Source organism: Terrapene carolina, unplaced genomic scaffold (genome assembly GCF_002925995.2).
Source record: "Terrapene carolina triunguis isolate 2854851 unplaced genomic scaffold, T_m_triunguis-2.0 Scaffold132, whole genome shotgun sequence".
NCBI lineage: Eukaryota > Metazoa > Chordata > Testudines > Emydidae > Terrapene > Terrapene triunguis.
In genome coordinates this window covers 6,205,675-6,217,187 of record NW_020664483.1, presented here as the reverse complement: position 1 = coordinate 6,217,187, position 11,513 = coordinate 6,205,675, and the positions used below count along the sequence as shown (strand labels likewise).

General features: G+C 40.6%; 1 protein-coding gene across 1 annotated transcript; it reads right to left on the bottom strand.

The window, feature by feature from the left end:
• Positions 1-1,129: 1,129 nt before the first annotated feature.
• Positions 1,130-11,512, bottom strand: CRLS1 (cardiolipin synthase 1; the record flags this gene model as incomplete). The annotated part of the gene is made up of 7 exons (XM_026653141.2): positions 1,130-2,686; positions 5,236-5,327; positions 6,728-6,796; positions 7,335-7,420; positions 8,368-8,497; positions 9,631-9,768; positions 11,390-11,512. Coding segments are annotated over 7 exons (726 nt in total), but the record flags the coding sequence as incomplete, so codon positions are not given.
• Between the last annotated feature and the right edge of the window lies 1 nt (position 11,513).

Here is an 11,513-nt window from a genome sequence, read left to right as displayed (position 1 = left end):
ATCATCGGCAAAATGGAAACATTATTTAAAAACCTGCAAATTAAGTTTCCTACTATCTTTAGTGTTTAATTTTTTTTAAAGCTGTTACACACCTATAAAGAACTGTTAATTAGTCTGACTTTGGCTCTACTTGTTCCAGCAACATGCAGCATTAAAACCTAAATAACTACACCTCTACCTCGATATAACGCTGTCCTCGGGAGCCAAAAAATCTTACCGCGTTATAGGTGAAACCGTGTTATATTGAACTTGCTTTGATTCACTGGAGTGTGCAGTCCCGCCCCCCCCGAGCACTGCTTTACCGCGTTATATCCGAATTCGTGTTATAGCGGGTCACGTTATATAGAGGTAGCAGTGTATGTGTCTGCAGGGAGAGTCTAAACTATTTCCCCCTGTCAATCCAATCTCATGTGAAAAGAATTGAACTTAAAACAACCCAAGGCAGCATTAAATTGTTTCTCACCACCATGAAACGTGGAAATGCAGCCAATAACTGTCCCACTCTAGGGGGTCACTACTTGTTCAAAGACTCTTCATTTGCAGAATGGACCAATAAGGACAGCTTTCATCCTGACAAATACAGCCATTTGAACTCAGTTGCTTTTCAGATGAACGCCCCAAGGTGATTATTTTTGCACAACAAAGAGCTGGGATGCTGAGTCCATGATTGTTCTCATGGGTAAGGCGGAGTATCATTTCTGTACCTTAGCTATGTTTTATCAGCAGCAGTTAATATCCAGAATAAACCAGTAAGGACAGAAGGAGCAACTAATGTACATGCTAGAAACAGCCAACAGCTCTGCACTGTTTAACAACTTCATTTAATATAAATACCTTGAGGACAACTCCAAATAACTGTACAATAAACTAAATACAAAGACAAATCATGAAACGGTGTAGCCATTGTATTCATAAATGTGCTGAGGCAGCTGTATGCTGACATGATCCTTCAGTAGCCTTAACATTTTACCATTCCCTACCGGAACATCATATTCAGGTGTACCTCACTATACTTGACATGGTGGTAATGAACAAAAAAAGGAATAACCTGAATGGACTTTGTCATCTCTCCATTTTAAAATTGTGTTGCTGAAGAAATACAATACTCCCAAATAACCAAACGTGCACATTAAGAAGAAACATTTTATAGGATCTGCTTTACATTTATCCTTCCATTGCAAATAAGACAGATTTGGACTGCTGTATATGGTGATAGCTAAGAGACAGGCATTGAATAAAAATTAAACGTTGTCTGTGAACCATTTCTATACAAGTTAAAAGAAAAAATTAAAATGTTTTATATACACACCTACAACCACACCCCCTCAAAATCAGTATGTGTCTACAATAAATTCACTTTTGGTGATAGAGCACCATAGTCCAACATATATTACCTATTTTCAGTTACTTTACCTCTTCACACCTCAGTTCTTTGCTACTACATGCAAAACACACATCTGGCTCGAAGGTATTTAATAAGAAGATTTCATTACTTTTTGTAGCTATCAGAGTATAAGCAAGGAACAAGCGTTTAAGTCTGTAACTTTAAATAGTTTTGCTCTATTCTTTGATCACAGGTAGTAAATTGAGATCATAGCAATGCCTGATAAACAACGCAGTCAGAGATATAGGAGAATCACGCACAGAATATGCCGCTTTAACTGTTTCTAATGAATCCAGTGATTTGGACAAGCATTTAAAATGTCTTGATTTTTCTCAGTTCTATTTACGTTGATATTTCTGCTCCAAGAAGATCTCAAACTGACCAAGCAGTTTTAAAATAGCCAGCATAGTTCACACAGGAAGTTCAGTACCTTGGTTTCTCAACCACTATCAACTAGCAGTACTAGAAACATGCTTCTATTTAAGAACTCAACTTATCTACGTCTGTGACACTACACCATGAGCCCTAATGTCACTAGAACCTTCTCTCTGGGGACAGATAGTTACCTTGGTATTTTTACCGAAGAAGAGAATAACTCTGAAATACTGTATGGACTATTATTCATATCACAATGAGGATTTAAAAACTTGGGGGGGAAAAAAGATCACTTTACGTTTCTGAAGGTATCATTCCCTAGTGATTTAATGCTTTCCTTTGCAGCAAACTATAATATTTAGTAAATTCTAATAAGTGATTCTGTCTTGAGACAGTATACAACAGTTTGTCTTTATAACTCCATGCATACTAGATCTGAGAAGAAAAGGGAGCTTCGTCAGCTCGCTATTAGAATCTAATATACTGTCCAATTCTGTGGGAAGTGTGCAAAGTTTAGCTTCTGAAAAGCAATATAAAAAGAGATACAAGATTTAAAATGCAGGACAGCCACTGGTGACTTAAAAGTGCCTTTAAGAACATTGTGATTTTTCTTAATTATATTTTTATTTATAACTTTCAAAAATACATTGAAAATTCAATACATTTACAGTACATGATCAGACTTCATTTTTACTTCATATCAGTCCAATTGTGATGACATGGTTTGAATTGAAACAACTGTCCTAAGGAAAAACAGAGTTCTTATTCATAGGCCAGTTATATTGTCCTTTGCAATATAGAAAACAGTGATGTCAGGAGATGGTCCTTTCTGTAACATTTCATTTGTTGTTTATTACCTGGACTGTTTTCCGACCATAATGATAATAACTGTATGCAGACGCTGCTGTTGTGAAAGCTGTAATGCACCTTTGGGGGCAAAATGGTTAATATAAATTAGTTTCTTTGTGCCTAAATATTTGAATAATGCCCCAAGCTGTATTTTAAATGGTTTCCCTATTCTTTGCTACAATCTGAGTGTGTATATTATGGGACAGCCTATGCTAGCCACAGAGACTGAGGTCAAAGGTTGAAGAAAGTGTGATTAAGGAAATTCTCACCCACCCCTTCTCATTTTAATGACTAACTTTGACTGTACACAACAAATCTCATATTCAAAACTAAACCTCACTGCAAAGCAAAGCGTATTCACATAAGCAAACTTCATTGTTCAGTAGTCTGCTTCACCATAGACTTCATCATGTACTGGGCTGAATTTTTAATCCAGTTATACTGCAACAGAAAAGTGGGGGACGAATCTGGCTCAGTGTATCTGCAGTGTTCACCAACTTGAGAACTGGCTGACACTGAAAGACTATTCCCAGACCAAATGGATTACTTCCAAGGGTTTCTTGTTTGCTTGTTTTTAAAAATATATGCATGACAACTGCTACCAAAACAATCAAGTTAATAATTCTTGCTTGCTACATCTTAAAATATACATAATACTACTGTTTCAATCAACTGCACTCCGACGATGGCTACATAAGCAATAGTCAAATCTCTATTCTAAAACTAGTATAATCTAATTTTTTTTATAGTTAACTCTTGTGAGACCTTTTAAAAATTCTGGTAAGTTATATCTACCAGTTCTCCTTTATTCACTATTCTGTTAACTTTTAAAGAATCCTAATATGTGAGAGCAAAAATGCCCTTTACAGAAACTATCCCAGTTTGCTTCCATATAGTATCAGCTTTTAATCAGTATATTTTTCAACATATTTACTTGGTTATTGAAATAAAGGTCACTAATTCCTCAGAACCTTTTAAAAAATAGGTATACTGGATCCACCAGTTCTTTAGTATAGTTTCTAACTAATAGTAGATTGTTTATTTCTAGTAACTGCTCAGCCACTTTATTCTTATAGTAAGTTCCTTTAGAATTCATGGACAAATACCATCTAGTCTGATCACTTGTCGCAATTTCAATTATCAATTTTTTCTAAACATCCTAAATTGACAGTGTCTCACCTTTATACCTGAAAATAGCTGAGAGAGACTTGGGCAATTTCCTGCAATATCTTTGGGAGAACTTGCTATATTAAGTTTATGTATCGTGAGTCAGGGACTGTATATAATTTCACAGGGAAGGGAAACCACAGCTCTTCCGGGAACGAAGAACACAGTAGGGGTGATCAGGCAAATTCACTCACGTTGTAACACCTCCCGAGAAGTACCACACCACCTAGAAAGGCTCATATATACTAGTTCAAATTGGATTCACCAGAGACCAACTGACAAAGAACGAACTTTGGGATGCCCAGCCTGAGTTTAAACTGACTATGGGCCTTCTTTCTGATCCAGCAAACTGTCCAAGGGGAGTCCCAATTCTTCCTGGGAAAGATTGAAAGGACTTTGGCCTACTGAGGCCCTATAAGATTGATAAGTAACTTGGGGTGAGCTTTTAGCATGTGCATAAGAATTATTATTGTTTTTTTTTGTTTGTTTTCTCTGTAATGCTTTCACCTTAAGAATAAATGTGCTTGCTTCTAAAGAGCTGTGTGGTAACTTGTAACTGCTGGCAATTATACTGTTCATAAACCTTCAGAGAGAAAGCAAAGCAAAGACACTGGTGTGTTTAGTCAATCTGGCTTGCTGGTAATATCACAGTATAGATAGGGAACTTTGCAGCCTGGAAAAACATGAGGGTCTCTGCCAAAAAGAAGTGATGGCTGAGGAGCTAGGAGCCTAGAGGGGGTGCCCTTGAGGGCCCATGCAGGGAAAATACAGGTGCAGTTGCCCTGAACTGTGACAACAGCTATGCCAGGAAAGACTGATGGAAATAAACCATTGTGTTCTTTTTCTCATAGATTGCACCTATACTCCCTGGTAACCTAGTAGACATCACTGATTCCCTCAAGCATCTTATTTCAGAGATACTTAAAGAACTTCTTTTTTTAAAGTTATTTGCTCTTCAAATTGGTCAATTTCTAGTTCGTTTTACCTGCCATAGTTTGTCCATTTCTACTGGCATCACTTGTGCTACAATTTTAGCAATGAAACCCTTTTAACTGGAAAAAATGCCATAACTTTCCATTTAACAATATCAGATTTTTCCTGACCTTTCCACATTTATGTATGTATTTTAATTTAGGGATGTGCATACCTTCTGCGATGCCTTCATGCTGATTTGGAAGACTTTAGTTTCTTAACTTTTCATCCTTGGGTTTTGACTGGCTTCCTCATGTGTTTAGCTATTTCTCTCATAACAAATTAAGCACTGATATATTGCTTGGTTCTGTTTCAGCCAAAAAGAAAATGTCATCTGGAAGAGTTCAACCATACAAGTCTGTAACCTAATTTAGGCTTACTGAGGCAGACCCTTCTGTTCCACGAATTTAACTTTTTAATTCAATCGGAATTGTTAGTTTCTTTACAAGTACATTACAGATATCACAAAAAATAAAAATGTAACTTACCATAACGTCTGTAGATATATGCTATCTATGTAATCAAAAACAGGAGCTGCTAAAGAAGCTGCCACCAAGATTAGCTGAACTGCTGTGTTCATCTGGTAAAAATTAAATATAAGTTGTGGCTGTACTGAAATAGAACTTTACCACACTCATGTCCTACACGTTACTTAAGAGGTTATTGATAACCTTAGCCAATATATGGAAAACCAGGCAAAATACAAGTTTTGAGATATAGCTGCTGAACGTTTGCTTTGTTAATCAGACAACTTATGTGCTTATAATTAAACATGTGCTTTGCTGGATCACACCCAGAGTACTCAGGACTTTGCGGAATAAAGCCCTATATAAGAATGTGTCACCCCCATCCACTCCCACCCTCTGACTGCCCCCCTCAGAACTCCCAACCCCCCCCCTGCTCCTTGTCCCCTGACTGCCCCCTCCTGGGACCCCTGCCACTAACTGCCCCTAGAACTCCACCCCCTATCTAAGCCTCCCTGCTTCTTGTCCCCTGACTGCCCCCTCCTGAGAGCCCCCCCACCCTAACTGCCCCCCTAGGACCCTATCTGTCCCCTGACTGCCCCAACCCTTATCCACACCCCCACCCCATATTCACATCCCCACCCCCAGACAGACCCCCGGGACTCCCATGCCCTATCCAATTGCTCCCCGCCCCCTGACAGGACCCCCAGAACTCCCAACCCATCCAACACCCCCCAACCAGGGCCGGCTTTAACAAATGCCCAGGAATCGGGCTGCGCTCCGGCCGGAGCTCCAGCTGGAGCTCCAGCCAGGGTCGCGGGGCTTGGGGCCGGGCCGGAGGTACTCGGCCGGAACCGGGGCCGCCGCCCTGGGGCCCGAGCCGGGCCAGAGCCGCTGGGGCCGGGGCCGGCGCGCTCGGCTGGAACCGGGGCCGCCGCCCTGGGGCCCGAGCCGCTGGGGCCGGGGCCGGCGCGCTTGGCCAGAACCGGGGCCGCCGCCCTGGGGCCCGAGCCGGTCCTCCCCGGAGCCCTCCTCCTCGCGTCCCCACCCCTCGCCCCAGCTTACCTGCTGCTGCCCGCCTGCCCCTGCTTCTTTTCAGGCTTCCCGCGAATCAGATGTTCGTGGGAAGCAGGGGAGGGGGAGGAACAGGGGGGCAGAGCGTTCAGGGGAGGGGAAGAAGAGGAAAACAGCTGCCGGGCCAGACGGCGTGCTAAGGCTGCAGGGGATGGGGGAAGCCGGGAAGGGGCTTTGGCTGCCGAGCGGCGCTTGGCCGCCGCTTTTCAATCTATAAATAGCCGACCGGGGGAAATCCCGGACATTTTTAGATTTTTAGAAATCCCCCCCGGACGGCTATTTATAGATCGAAAAGCCGGACATGTCCGGGGAAATCCGGACGTATGGTAGCCCTAATTAAGTGCTGCCGAAGACAGCAGTCAGAAAATTAAGAGTGCTTCAGAATGGTGAAAGCTCCTGGATGCTGAAGAAACAGTAATTTATAATAAATGATCACCTTTACCTTGCTGATGAAAGTTGGTTTTAACTGGGCAGTGGCATAACAGGGGTTGAAATATCTACTAAGTGTTCTCTGTGAAAGAAAGATAAAGGTTGTTTATGTTTAATGTGTGTGTTTGAAACAAATCTCCACAAAGAACACACTACAGAAAATCACTCACAGCACTGGAGAAACAGTTATACTAATCTATTCTTTGACAAACTGACATTTAAAAAAATTATGTAAGACATTAAACCGAAATATAACAGTACAAGTGGCAATACAGAGACAATAAAAGGGTTACTTAATAACTAGTGAAGTGATGGAACCTTGCTTTTGTGCCCTGATATAATTGCTGGATTTCATTTTGTAAAATATTAGTTTATGGTGTCCTAAATTTCATAGTCTCATATGTAATGCTGTTGTTCTCTTGCCAGGTAAATCTTCACTATTTCCCCCTAAGTTTTGGATCTGCATCAAGCTGCATAACAAAGCTTTGGCCAATATGTTTGTTAAGTAATTGCTGCTTCCTACCCCTGCTATAGATACATCCTAACAGATAACCTCTTCAAAGTCCAAACCTATTTGATTTCATGTCCATCCACAATTTGTTTTAAAGCCACACACTTACCGGTGGGGATAGTGTTTTGTATCGCACATAAAAAACAGCAGCAATTAGCACTATGTCCCTCAAAATGATCAAAGTAGTCAATGGAACTGAAAAACAAATCAACAAAATATAAATATAGAAGAAATTGTCTGGATTTGAAAAATTTGATTTAAACAGGTTTTTAGCTATAGATAGACAAAGTCCACCATGATATACCACGACTACATGTTCACATGTGCAATCCCCATTAACACAAAGAAAATACAAACTATTCGTCTTTTCCATCTAAATAAAAAGCAATTCAAATTTCAGGGGGGAGGGTAGGAGGCAAAAATGTATGATTTAGCATTCAGTGGCAACATCTAACGGTATCAGAAGAGCATTACATTATCCTGCAGCACTTCCTGCAACCAGCACCTTTCCTGCACAGTCAGACCCATGCAGATGGCAGAGGTGAATTGGTTCCACTGTTGTCTGTGGAGAGAAAAACACTCTCCTGCCAGAATCATCATCTATTTTCAATAACTGCCAGTAAGCATGAACTCCAGAGCAGCCAAGACAAATCTGAATTAACTGGCAAGGGTGGCCCCAATCATCCCATTTCAGATTGGAAAACTGGAGTCTACCATAGAGATTGATAAAGAGAGAAATATCAGTCTCAGAACAGTGGTTTGATGTAGTTGTGTATGACATATGTTTTCTTTTAAAATGTGAGTTTTATGAGTGGAAAGTGCAATAAAATTATTCATTGTTAAAAACAGAGCAAACTACTGCTGAAGCTGAACCTAGTGACAAAGACTGTTCAGGTGCTCAACAGCAAAACAGAATTAAAAGTAAGTCAGAATTTTATGATTTAATATTTAAATAAAGTTCTTTAAACTTTCTTTTAAACAGCCAACAGTAAAACCCAATTGACAAAACTGTTGTAAGCTAAAACTAGTTTTCCTCCTTGACAACATAAGAAGTGTCTTCCTTGCATTAAGTCCGCTTCTCCATACTATTTAGTACTATCTTATGAAAAAAATAAAAATACATGAATTTAACACAATCTTACCTGGAATAAGACTTGCACAAGTGAGGCTGACATACAGGACACTGATAAGAATTTTATCAGCTAGCGGGTCAAGGGCACTTCCCAAAGCAGATTTCTGACTGGCCCAGTTTCGTGCAATAAAGCCATCCAACTATAAATACAAGTTTAATATGTGAATGTTTGATAGCTAGAAAAAAAAATCAGCATCTACTACGGTTACACCAGGATATGTGATAAGCAAAATGAATATAACGTAGGTAATTAAAAAGTTATAAAGTATTATCAGAAGGGCTGTAAAGCGATTTAAAAAAATTAATCGTGATTAATCACGCTGTTAATAATAGAATACCATTTATTTAAATATTTTTGGATGTTTTTCTACATTTTCAAATATATTGATTTCAATTACAACACAGAATACAAAGTGTACAGTGCTCACTTTATTTTTAATTACAAATATCTGCACTGTAAAAAACAAGAAATAGTATTTTTCAATTCACCTAATACAAGTATTGTAGTGCAATCTCTTTATCGTGAAAGTTGAACTTACAAATGTAGAATTATGTAAGAAAAAAACCTGCATTCAAAAATAAAAATGTAACACTTTAGAGCCTACAAGTCCACTCAGTCCTACTTCTTCAAAAACAACAAGGAGTCTGGTGGCACCTTGAAGACTAACAGATTTATTTGGGCATAAGCTTTCGTGGGTTTTTACTCCTTGTTGTTTTTGTAGATACAGACTAACAGGGCTACCCCCTGATAGTTGAGTCCTACTTCTTGTTCAGCCAGTCGCTCAGACAAACAAGTTTATTTACATTTGCAGGAGATACCACTGCCCGCTTCTTGTTTACAATGTCACCTGAAAGCGAGAAAAGGCATTCGCATGGCACTGTTGAAACGTATCTAATCTGCATACACAATTACCTCTTCTGGATGCAGAAATTCTTAATCTGCATTTGCAAGCAGCCAGTTGCATGCGTAAATACAGTTTATACACAACTCACTGTGGGATTCTCAGTTACCTGTTTAGGGAATCTTTAAGGCTGTTTTGCACCAACAGAGCAGCACAAAGCAGCCTTAATGAGTGGCAGAATCTGGCCCTGTCTTGTCATCATGGCTTTTTCAGGCATTTCTACAAAATAATTAGTATACTAGCTGATCTCATTTCAAAATACTGACTTAAATTTTAAGAGAATTAGCAAACTGTTTATACATGATGCAGTAGGTGTGATTTTAAATTATAAAACAACAAAATACATTTCAAAACTCTGTTATGCAACATACCAAGTCTGTTATCCCAGCCAAAGCAAAAACACCCAATGCAATGTTGAAATTTTCTTCTACAATCAAATAACCCAAAACTGGAGCCAAACCAATTCTTGCCAGAGAAAGTATATTTGGGATCGTCCATGGGTTTTCATACTGGAAAATAAGAAAATGTTAAAAAAAGAAATCAGTCAAGCCTTGCATGTGATTTGAATATTCAAGGTAAATACATATTTGATTGAAACCTGGATTGCCAGAATGCCTTGAAATACTGGGAAATAAACATCAAACCTCTCTTGACCAGACCTGAACCTATAACCGAGACAAGAAGGGGAGCCTGAACAGCTCCAATACCATGTGCCATTTTATTCTGATACTTGACCACCAATGAGCAACCAAACCTTTTTTTTTTTTAAATAATAAAAGAACAATTTATATTAAAACATGCAAAATACATCTTGGTAAGTTTGCTAGAAAAGAAAAATTTCAAAATGTATAATGCTCGTTATTAGAATTTTTTTATTTGATAAAACTGAGCTGTCATTAGCTCCAAGTGTTGTGATAGTTTAGTTTTAAACTCTAACTCCCCATCACATATAAATTAATATTAATGAATTAGCAGAATTAAATAAGCTTTGTATCTTTAAAGGTAGACTGAGTTGGTTTCATGTTAACATCTTCAGCTTCAATCTTAGCATGCAAAACTAAGCGCAGGTGAGCAAAGAACAGATGCCCAAGGAATGGGGAATTTTTGGGACAAAACTGAAATATATGCAAAAAAATAAATACTGTAATAGATGCGTCTGCAAAGGAACTGATTAAGCTGTAAATATGGACTATGAAAGAGAGGAACCAAAACTGTTTATTCCATAAATATAAAACACAGGACAGACAAGTATCACGGATATAGAACAGACATGGCATAAAAAATAGGGGGAACCTACTGTGTTCGGGGTGCCTGGTAAGATAATAAACCAAGTGCACCAAAGAAACCTGGAAAATTTAATGTGTGTGAAGTCAAGTAAGGAAAAAAATGGCATAGGAGACTTGAGATAAAAGGCTAGCAAGTATGGCCTACTGGAAAGGGAGAAGGAAAGCTCTTACATTTCCAGAGAATACATTAGTCGATGTCACCGAGTCCTCAGTGAACCTGTCTAGATGGGCTTTGGCAGGACTGCAGATTAGGTACCTTATGCAAACGGATTCTTTTGTAGGAATCTCATTTTGCTAAACTCTTAATAAACCTCACGTCGATCACTCAAACCTCTGGCTGCTCAGGAATTCCCTACAGCTGGACCCGCGAGCTAGGACTTCACTAGGGAAAAGGGGGCGCGCTCAACTCAAGTTCCCTAATTGGATGTGAAATCCTAGTAAAGACAGGGCAGTTGGTAGTTGTCATGCGACTTAGCAGGCAGAGATGGGGGGAGCTCCGTTTTTACACTCCACCTGCTCACTGGGGTGAAAACTCCCGTCTTCACTAGGATTTGATCTTGAGGGAAGAGCAGAGGGCGGACACGATCCTAGCCCGGTACAACAGGGACAGTTACTAGCAGGCCCCTGGCGGGTTCCTCCGGGGCATTGTTAACACCACCACCGGGCTGGGGAGCCAGGCGGGCGCAGCAGGGGGGCCCAGGGTCGCTGACAAGGCGGGAGGATCCTTCCCCAGGCAGGGGGCTGCGGCTCTCGGGGCGGCCGGAGGACAGGGGATCGGGCCAGGCGGAGGGGGAAGAGGAGTGTTGACCCCGGGCCCGGCAGCATCTTCTCCTCAGGCACGTACCAGCTCCGAGTACCCGCTGGCGGCTCCTCGGCCCCTCCGCGCCGCGTCCCCCGGCGGGCCGGCCTCACCGTCGCTGCGCCGCCTCGGCCGGGGGCTGTCCCCGCCGGCGGGGAGCGGGCGCCGC